At 59.8% G+C, this 10,729-nt stretch overlaps 1 protein-coding gene across 1 annotated transcript; it reads right to left on the bottom strand.

The window, feature by feature from the left end:
- Nucleotides 1–1,269: 1,269 nt before the first annotated feature.
- Nucleotides 1,270–10,434, bottom strand: HTRA2 (HtrA serine peptidase 2). Its single transcript, XM_075752956.1, has 8 exons — nt 10,032–10,434; nt 8,209–8,413; nt 7,944–8,138; nt 7,639–7,671; nt 7,092–7,200; nt 6,177–6,246; nt 1,961–2,056; nt 1,270–1,649 (listed from the first exon to the last, which is right to left on the bottom strand). The coding sequence occupies exons 1-8, from the start codon at nt 10,388–10,390 to the stop codon at nt 1,484–1,486; spliced, it is 1,233 nt and encodes a 410-aa protein (XP_075609071.1). The 5' UTR covers nt 10,391–10,434; the 3' UTR covers nt 1,270–1,483.
- Nucleotides 10,435–10,729: the final 295 nt, after the last annotated feature.

The raw sequence follows: 10,729 nt of genomic DNA, 5'->3' as shown, positions 1-10,729 counted from the left end.
GCAGCACAGCAAGGCAGCTGCACCAACCTCGGCGTCACTGGGGGACAGACGCCCTGGGAGGAGGAGAGGGTCAGCCAGTGGCTGGGCTGGAGCAGGCCCTGGCTCCAGGCAGTGGAAAGCGCTGCGGTCAGCGCTGCCGGAGCAGCTATGCAAGAAACGCCGCCCGGCGTCTCAGCTATTTCCCCTTCAAGCAGCCGGCTGGGGCTTGCCGGGGGAGCAAATTCCTCTGGCGGGGCCAGGGCCGCCTGAAAGGAGGCCTGTTCTCCGGGGCAGGAGGAGCGCAGGGGGGGAGCAGCGGCTCGGAGCCGCCCTTGCCACAGCACCCCCAAGGAACTGTGCTTCTTTCATCTCCTAAAAATAACAGGCAGGGGCGAGGGCTCGGGAGCCCCATCACAGGCAGGGCCTGGCTCAGCATGTGCATTCCTCCCACCGGAGCAGGGCTGGATGCAGCCCCTCAGAGCAGCCCTCGCCACAGAGCTGCCTGCCTCCCGCAGCCTCTGGTAGGGGCTGGAGCAGAGCAGGGGCTCTTCCAGGAAGGCAAGGAACAGTCAGAGCTGCTGCTTCCCAGAAGGGCCAGCCGGGCTCTCTGCCACCAGCTGCAGAGCACAGGGAGGGCCCCAACTGTCCCCAGGGGCCGGGCTGCGTGCGTGGGAGAGCAGTGCTCCAGCACGGACCGACGCCGGGCTGGGGGAGGGACAGGCTGCGCCAACGAGTCCCGGCCCCGGCTTCCACCTTCCCGAACATGAGCGCCAGTAAGATGCTGCCCCGACCATCTGGGAGTCCGGCATCAACACCCCTTTCACCATGGCCCAGAAAGCGGCTTCACGGGTGCAGATGTGGATGCAGACCTTGGAGCAATGCTCTCAGTGGAAGCAATCTGACGAGGCAGACATCTGCCACGGCCAGAGGCAGGCACTGCTGCAGCGGGCACACCAGGGAGGCCGGGAGAGCCACCCTGGCAAAGCCTGCCCCAGAGCAGCTCCAGGGCTGCTCTCACTCGCAGAGGAGGTGGCCTCATGAGCCACGGCTCAACGGGTGCCTGCATGTTACAGACGGAGGAGTCGGATCCCAGCCTGCGCGGATGCCGAGTGGGTGGGAGGACACTTCTACTCTAACACGGAGGAGATCCCTGGAGGCACAGTCAGTGTGCTCCTTCCCAGCTGGAAGGACTCATGTGAGGACCGACAGGAGGGGCAGGGTCCCACACAGCCCAGCCTCCCCTAGGCAGCTGCCACTGCCGTGGGAAAGAGGCCACGCAGCACTATGGGGTCCCTAGAAAAGTGCTTTATTTGAGTACAGAGGGCAATGGTTGCACCACGAGTCCACCCAAGCACCAGGCCGGGCCCCTCTGCCTGGCCCCCTCCAGTCCCTCACAAGCTCTCAGTCTCTCCCTGACCGGCGCACAGACACGGCTCAGTCCCGTGCCTCGGCTCTCGGCCAGCACCGCCAGCCAGCACCCGCAGCCGCCCGCGCGACAGCACCGCTACTCCGTGACCTCAGGGATGACGCTCACCAGCAAAGTGTCGTAGCCACGCCGCACCAGCAAGGCCAGGCTCTGCTGCGTCCGTACTGCCTCGTACACATCCTCCGCACGGCGCGATGCTTGCCCGTTGATCTCCAGCACAACATCACCTGCCTTCATCCCTGCCCTGCGGGGAGAATGACAACAGGAACGCACAGCAGGCAAAGCAGACGCTCAGCTTTGTCTTCGCAGAAGGATGGGGAGCCAGGCATTACAGGAGGCTGGGGCCGCTGCACCGGGCATTCCTCCAGCCACACAGCTACCCTGGCCAACAGGACGCCAAGCCTGGGCAAGGGTCACCAGCTGGTTTCTGCTGCAGACTGATGGCTGTGGGGCCCAAGCCCTGCTGCTCTGGAGCAACACACTCAGAGCTAAATACATCCCATCTCATGTGGTTGCTCTGCCATGCCACCCCCCAAGGCACAGGGCAGCACTTACTGATGTGCCGGGGAGCCAATGATCACCTTGTGGATTAGCACTCCATACGAGACATCGGGGAAGCTGGGGTCACGCAGCTTCAGCTCAGCCAGGATGCTGCAAAGTGAAAATCAGCATCATGGTAAGGAGCCGGGAGGCAGAGCAGGGCTCCCACCCCACCATGGCTGCACAGGCTCGGAGACCACAACACAGAACCTCTCCTCCTGCATCCCCACACACTGCTAAGCACAAGCAACCAGCTGCAAACCCCAGGGGCACCCAAACACCACCGTCTTCCTGTCAAAAACTAGAGGACAAAAGTCCTGACTGCACCTGGGAGAGCTGGAAACTACCAGAGCAGCTGCCAGCTGGATCGTAGCTGCTGGTGATGCACTTCCCCCATCCGAGCACCCCCACGTCAGACCGCCCTTCCTGCTATCAGATCTACCTCTCCCCTGCCCCAGTTTCACTTCTCTGCCTTTCGCGGGGAGGACAGAGAACAAAAGCTATGCTCCTTTTTGCAAGATGTGTCAAGCAGAGGTAAAACAGCATGTCTCCTCCAGAGTCTATAGACTAAACGATCCCAGTTCCTCTAACCTTCCCACAGATTAGGTTTTCTAAACCTAGCTTAAATTCTGCACCTCTCACTGCTCCTCTTTGGACTCTCTCCAACTGCTCCTCACCCTTCCTGAAAGCATCCAGAACTGGACACAGTGCTCCAGCTGGATCTCACCAGAGCGGAGGGACCGTGCATCATGTAAACAGCATTCTTCCCTCAAACACTCTGCATCAGCTCTGATCCGCTGCAGCCCCAGAAATTCTCACGGTCTCTGCCCAGCTCCTTGCTGGTACCCCTTCAGTCAGTTCTGGCTCCCCACTTTGCAACGGTCCTTGCTGAACTCTCAAGCTGCCACCCCTTCTCGATTTCACAGGATCACAGCATGGTTGAGGTTGGAAGGGACCTCTTGATATCATCTAGCCCAACCCCCCTGCTCAAGCAGGCTCAGTCAGAGCAGGTTGCCCAGGACTGCATCCAGTCAGGTTTTCAGTATCTCCAAGGCTGGAGACTCTCTGACCTCTCCAACCAACCTGTGCCAGGCTTTGACCACCCTCCTCACAGAAAAAAAGTGACTTCTTGTGTTCAGATGGAAGATCGTGTTTCAGTTTGTGCCTGTTGCCTCTTGTGCTGGGCACTACCGATAGAACCGATTTGGTGTGGTCTGCACGTTTACTAAGTCACGTCTGCTGCTCCTCCTTTGTCACTACAGCTGAACAACACATGCCCTTAAGCAGGTCTCTGTACAGACACAGTAAATGTGTGATTCTGTGATCTTAGGCTACAATAGCACTCAGCGTGGCTGCACCTGGTTGCGGTGCGTTGTTGACCCCAGCTGGCAGGTAAGTCCCCACCCAGTTGCTTGGTCACTCCAACAGCAGGATGGGGAAAAGAATGTGAAGGACAAAAGCAAGAAAACTTGCGGGCCTAGATAAGGATAGTTTAACAGGCGAAGAAAGAAAAGAAAAAAAAAAAAAAGGCAAGTGATGCAAAGGCACTCGCTGACCGCCTCCCACCAGCAGACGCATGCCCAGCCAATCCCCAAGCAATGGCTACCTTGGAAAAACTCCCCCCAGTTTTATTGCCGAGCACGACGTCATATGGCACGGTCAGTTCAGGTCAGCTGCGCCGGCCATGCCCCTCCCAGCCTCCTGCCTGGGGTGCCGAGTGAGAAACGTCAGGCCTTGACAGTGCGTAAGCACTGTTCAGCAACAGCTAAACCCAAGAGTTTTGGTCACAGATCTAACACACAGCACCACGTGGGCTGCTATGAAGAAGATGACTCCAGCCAGACGTGGTCCGCAGGTCGGTCAGATGAGGGGTCCATCTTTCCCACCACCCTATCACCTACAAGGCCAGCTGCAGATGAGAGAGCTCGCAGCTGCCTACGGCCTCCAGCTGCCTGGCTCGAGCAGCTCCTGAGCTGTAACGTTGCATATTTGCATTTGAAAGCCAGTAAGATTTTTTTTCTGTAAAGTTTTCTAGTTGCTCTTTGGAACCCTACAACATCAGCGAGTTCTATCACAGATTGCATGAAGAACCAACCCACGTTTTGGACGTCCATCTAGTAACACCCCTGACCAGCAACACACCGCAGCAGCAGTTCCATGTGGAACCTGTTCCCAACCATCAGCGTCTCTTTCCTTTGCTGTTTTTCAAGGTCCTTTGCTCAGTCCCTAATCCATGCTGTAAGATGACTGCAGAGGGCTGTGCTACCCAGGGTCCCGTCTCTTCCCGTGGCTTTCTGCGGCCAAGGCGAGGGTACCGACGAGCTCCACCTCAGCTGAGCTCCAAGCCGTTAGCACATGGCTGTTCCCTTTGGGCAGCAGAGCAAAGGCCCAGTGTCTCAGGAAGTTCCTGCCTGCCAGACAATCTGTGCGGCAGGACCAGGATGCCGAGGAGCCCAACATGGAGCTTCTCCTTCTTCCTGTGCTAGGGCAAGTTTCTGGCCTTTCAAACGAGCATGTTCAGACAGTGTAATCACCCGATTCCAAGGTGAGCAATCCCTTGTTGGGAGATCTTCCCAGCAACTGGGCGCAAACAAGCCTTGCAGTCAGATGGTTTCCCAGGACCAGCTGCCAGACTGCTTGCTGGCTGTGCTGAAGCTGGACCCGCTTCCCAGGAGCCATGTCCTGAGCATTTCTGACGACTTCTCTGACAGACTTCGCCCTGCATGGCTGTCCAGTGAAGCAGGAGGAGGCTGGGCTCCCACATCCCACAGGTTTTGCCGACTACCAGCACCATCTACCGGGCACGACAGCAATGCTGACAGCGTTCCCCACCCACCCCACAGCCCCCAGTCTCAGGAGGCACACAGCATCTGCTCCTCCGCTTGCATCCCAGGCAGGAACCCCAGAGACTGCTCACAGTGCCCAGAGGCGCAGGCAGCCTGCAAACCCAACCAAGGCACAAGAGCCACGAGAGCTTTAGTGAGGGAGACAGCACAGCCCTGAAAGGTGTTTCTGCCAAGGGAGCTACGGCCACCAACCCCACTACGACGCTGAGCCCCAAGAGTCACTAAAGGTCTCTTGAAAGACAGCCGCAAGAGCCAAGGAACCAGAGCAGGCACTCTGTCCTTGACAAGGAGAACTGCTCTCAGAGGCGGGAGTGCAGGTCCAGCACGCTCCCAACACACGCGCTTGCTGCATCTAGGAGGCTACTGGTAGGCGTTCAGGTTTAGCTCCTGCAGCAGTTCCCTCCGAGGGCTCGCAGCCCTGAGCAGAGCTCCGTGCAGGCCTGACCAGGGCTGTCCAGCCCTCAGCAGGGCTCAGCTGCCACTGCCGGCAGGACACCAGTCTCAGGGTGCTTGGTTGGCTGCCAAAGCCACAGGCACATCTTGGGGACCAGCTGAAGCAAGAGCAGTGGGCGATCCTTCTACCAGACCCAAGCAGGTTGTCTGTCCCCAGTCCTCTTTGCTGACTAGAGCGTTCCTTGAGCTGCAGAGGTAACACAATGCCCTTCCCAAGCCACAGCCATGAGGGTGTAGAGTCTCAGACACACAAGTCATCCTCTTCCCACTTGTCACGGTCAGCACCATGATGACTTCTCTGCAGAGGCAGCACCCACCGTTCCTCCCGAGACCCAGGAGCCTCACACCAGCGGCAACCACGCCGTGTGCGCCAACACAACCTGCTCTCCTATCTGTTTACCTCCTCCCCCAGTCGACTACTGCAGGCAAGCTTGTCATTTCTTATTCTGAAAGTCCCATATTCTAGAACTGTTTCTGCACCACAGCGATTCACCAGGTAGATCCCTCCTCCCAGCGAGTACAACTTGCCCAACTGTTTCATCACAACTTTCAGTTGGTACGTTGCATATCTATTAATTTCACAATGTTTCTGGTGGCTCTTCATTCATGCTGTGTTGCACGGGCTCTTTATTGTCTTATCCCCCTAATGACAATTACAGACTCATCTGGCGCTCTTGTGGGTAGGTTCAGGGACTTTTTATCTGCTTGCAGATTCTGCCACAAGTGTAGAAACTTGCAAGCTTCTAATTTATCTCTGAGACAGCCTAGAGTCTAAGTACGACACGAGCATAAAGAGATCTGAGAGCGAATGCTTAAGCTGCTAAGACAATCCTCCCAAAACCAGGCACTCATGTTTAGCATGTAAGATCCCATCACACAGCCACACACCCCAACAAGACCGGCCTGTTGGCCCCCAACCTTAGAACACATACCTTGGTGTAAGAGTCAGCATCATCACCCCTATGTAACGGCGCTTTGTCTCTGTATTGCCAAACCAAGAGCCTGTCAAAGGAAAAGACATCAAGTGGCAAGGCTGAAAACAGACACGCACTCAGAACAGCACTCGTCTGAGCCAGCCGAGTCACAAAGCCCACACCTCAAGGCAGACGCTGTGCAGAGGGACTCATTCTGATTCCCTACCAACAGCTTATTTAAGTTCCATTTACCAGTTAGAGCTTTATACATATTGCATGCTTCGCTTTCCTGATTTGAGCTGTCATTTTTTTGACCGAGAATATCACTTCACGGAGTCAACATGAGAGCCAGATAACAAGAGCCTGCATTAAATAAATTACCACAAACATAAAGGAACAAAACCAGGCAATGTTCTAGAGGAACTACATTAACTATCTGTCCTTTACGATGCAGCCGAATCCTGCACCTGTGTTTTCACTAGTACACACAAGGCTAAGTTGCCCCCAGTTTCCAGGTCATCCTTTCCCTTTTTAAACATCAACAAATGCTCCACTCATCTTCCCAGATGTTGAGATCTAACGAAAAGTAGCAATGGACAAAAAAAAAAATTCCTCACCTGCCCCTGGGGACCTAAGTGCTAGCTACCTGGGACACTTTAAAAGTCTGTATGCGCAGCAGATGCAGGCCAGCATCCTCCTTGCAGTCCCTCAGGCCCCTGTGGGCAGGGAAGCAGCAGCACAGCTTTCCCATGGCAGAGGGGACTTTCATGCCAGATGGGAGAATCTTCTTACCCCGCAATGACTATTTCTCCCGCTCTGCTTGCCCTCCTCTCAGAAGGGCCCGGAGCCCAGCTGTGCCAGAGCTTCCCTCTTTCATCCTCCTCCTCCTGGCCTCCTTCCCCCAATACGTGAGCAGGGAGACACCCAACTCACTTTTGCGCTGCTCCTCCTTTTGCAGGAACTTCCGCAGCCGGTCTGAGGGGATGGCAAAAGAGATGCCTGATGTCACCTTCATGGTGTTCACCCCAATCACTTCACCGTCCTGCAGGGGAAAGGGCACCGTGCTATCCCACCTGCACCGTGTGGAGAGAACCCATTTGGGCACCCATCCCTTCCCAGCCTGCTGCTTCCGCAGACTGCACGGCCCTGCTGAGGCTGCGCAGGGACCGCTCCCATGGGCTGCAGCCCACGCAGCCCCCCTCTCTGCCCTGCCAGCATCACCAGGGCAGGGCTCAGCTCTGCCTCGCCAGAGCCCCATCGGCTCAGGCTCTGCGACACAGACGCTGCACAGGGCTCCCACGCTGGGCTGATCCCCGCTCCTCCTCACAGGGAGCCTGGAGCACGCACAGTCCCTCCCTCCTGGCAGCTGTAGCACCCACAGGTGTTTCCACCAAGGGGCACCGAGCCCCAGGGGCCACACACCAAAGGCGGATGGCACATGTCTGCCCCAGCCAGCGAGGGCGCCAGCAGGACAACTTACCAAGTTGACGAGGGGGCCCCCGGAGTTCCCAAACTACGGCAGAGGAGAGAGCAGTAAAGAGGCCATGAAAGTGATATCCTTGCACAGCGGGACCCGCGGCAGGGAGGCAGAGTCCAGAGAACAGGGTCAGGCCAAGAAACGCAGCCAGCGCTGGGTGACTGGCCAGAATCCCTTTGTCCCCCAGTGCTCTGTGCCTAGCCTCCTCTAACCTCACAGCACCCACAGCCCTTCCCCAGCTCCCCCCTCCCCAAGGAGGGCAGCTGGGATGAGTTGCCGACCCGCCGTGCACCGCAAGCTCCCCTTACGTCGATAGCAGCATCAGTCTGGATGTACTCCATGTCGGAGGCGGTCAGGCCCAGCTCCCGGCTGCCCCGCTGGGCAGAGCTGACGATACCAGAGGTGATGGTGTTCTGCAGGGCGAACGGGCTGCCCATGGCCACCACGAACTCTCCCTGCCGCACCTCGGAGGAGCGCCCAAGGGGCAGGGTGGGGAGCGGGTGCTGGAAGAGAGGAGGATGGTGAGCAGACGAGAGAGAACAAAGGAAGCATCTCCACAACCGTGACGCGCACCTTAGGCTTGATCTTGATGGTAGCGATGTCTGCAACCTGGTCCACATCCTGCACCACGGCGTCATACTGCTCGCCACTGGCCAGCTTCACTCGCACGCGCCGCCGGTTTGCCACCACGTGTGCGTTGGTCACAATGAGCCCATCCGGAGACACCAGGAAACCCGACCCGTTAGAGATGGGCACGTCACGGCCCGAAAAGGGATGCCTGCAAGGGGGGCACAGGTCAGGGAGGGGCGACAGGGACCCTGTGGAGGGCAGGCAGGGGCCAGGCAGACTGGTAGGCCTGGAAAGAAGCTGGGGATAGTGAGGGTGTCTGGGCAACAGCACGATGGGGAGACTCCTTCTCTTCCCCATGAAAGGTCCCCATCTCGAGAGTCTGCACAAACATGCACACAAGCAGGGGAACAAGCAGGAACAATCAGGAGCCCACGTGCAAGCATGCAGGTACGATCCCGCTGGGACTACAGAGCCACGGTGGGAAGCTCACACGAGTGGAGAGCTGCAATGGATGGTGCAGGCTCTTTGGGAAGGAGCAGCAAGGAGGCAATTAGGAGGGGTTGTGATCTGCACAAATGAGTAGCCCGAACACGCAGAGCCTTGCCTCAGAGCAGGTAATAACCACTTGGGAGGTGATGGGTACACCTTTAGATAGCTAGAGGAAGACGCACAATTGCAGACTCTGGTCCCCACGGGGGATGACAATCACCCTGACCTCTGCGGGAAGGCCCGGTGCTGGGTGAGGCAAGGGACCTAGTGACTCAAGACACAGACAGGGCTGAGGTGCTCAGTGCCTTTTTGCCTTGTTCCCTGGGCCTCCCAAGTCCCCGTGCTCAGAGTCAGAGCCTGTGCAAACGCAGCATTACACAGAAGATCAAGGAAGGGATTGCTGAAGCCAGCTGGGCACGCACAAGTCCATGGCACCAGACAGGATACACGAGGGGGCTGCCTGATGTCCCTGCAAGTGCTCAAATGTCACAGTGGTAAAGAGGAAAGGGCTGGAAAGGGCAAACATCACACCAGCCTGCAAGGCTGCTGGTGGTCAGCTACTAACCCCACGCCTCACGAACTGAGAAGGGCCAGCACCATTTAATGCCCTTGTTCGTGAACCGGAGAACAGGACGCTGCAGGCACTCAGCAAGCCCGCAGGTGACAGCACACTGGAATGGCCGGCAAGCTGAAGGGCAGAGCTACTATTCAGAGGTGCCTGGACAGGCTGGAGACGCAGGATGGCAAGAACATCATGGAATTCAAAGGTAAACGCAAAGTCGTGCTCCTGGGGCAGGACCTGCACCACAGGACAGCCTGGGGCCGCTGCCTAGAAAGCGGCTTTGCCAAAACAGCCCTAGAGGACAAGAAGGCGGCAGTGACGTGTCCCTGTGGCAAAGGCCGGCTGTGTGTGCCAGCCCTGTGTGCCGGCTCTGTGTGTGCCAGCCCTGTGTGCCGGCTCTGTGTGTGCCGGCCCTGCGTGTGCCGGCTCTGTGTGTGCCGGCCCTGCGTGCCGCCCGTGTGTGCCGGCAGCTTGGCGAGGGGACGGATCCGTCCCTCCCGCGGCACTTGTGGGGCCCCAGCCGGACGGGTGCCTGGGACACGGGACGGGGCGGCCGCGGGAGAGGCCAGCGGAGGCCCCGGGGGCGGCCGGGACAGCGGGCTGCGCTGCGCGGGGAGGGTCGGGGGGTCCCTCCCTGGAGGGTGCGGGGAGGACGAGGCCAGACCCTTCCCGCAGGAGCAGGTCGGGAGGGGACCGAGACAGGGTCAGGAGGGAAACCGCCCCGCCGGGTAGCGGGGAAGCCGGCTCCGGGCCGCGGGGGCTGCGGTGCCGGTACCTGCCCACGATCTCCACGTAGACCAGCGCGGGCGCCGTCTTCTCCACCACGTCGGCGATGAAGTTGAAGGCAGCGCGGGGCGAGGCGGGCGGCGGCGGCGGGGCGGGCACGGCGGCTCGCAGGGCGGGCAGCGCGGGCCGGCGGCCCTCGCCCTCCCGGGCCCACAACAGCACCAGCGCCGCCGCTCCGGCGCCCAGCGCCGCCGCCAGCGCCCGGCCTCCGGGGGAGGGAGAGGGGGGCGGTGGCGGGGGCGGAGGCGGCGGCGGCGGGGGAACCTCGGCGGCCCCACACAGCGCCCGGCACCAACGCGCCGCACCGGGCCGCAGCGGGACCCGCGCCCACCGCGCCAGCGCCGCCATGCTGCTGCGGGCCCGCCCGCCCGCGGGGCACGCTGGGAGCTGAAGTCCCGCCCCGCCAGGCCTGCCCGGGAGGCGTCGTCCCGCCCGCGGGGCACGCTGGGAGCTGTAGTTCTGAGGCGGAGGCCTGCCGGAAGCTGTAGTCCGCCGCGGGGCGCGCTGGGAGCTGTAGTCCCGCTGCCAGTCGTAGTCCAGCTGCGAGTCGTGCCGGCAGGCGTAGCGCGGCCGCCGGCGGGGGAGGGCAGGCGGGGTTTGCGGCGAGAGCAGCTCACCGGGCCCTTCGGACCCGCCAACCGCCCTCCCCGCGTCACCGGCCGCCGAGGCCTCCGCGGCGAGAGGGAG

The sequence above is a fragment of the Balearica regulorum genome, chromosome 4 (genome assembly GCF_011004875.1).
Source record: "Balearica regulorum gibbericeps isolate bBalReg1 chromosome 4, bBalReg1.pri, whole genome shotgun sequence".
Classification (NCBI taxonomy): domain Eukaryota; kingdom Metazoa; phylum Chordata; class Aves; order Gruiformes; family Gruidae; genus Balearica; species Balearica regulorum.
The sequence above is the reverse complement of the archived record's forward strand: the minus strand, read 5'-3'. Positions and strand labels throughout refer to the sequence as shown.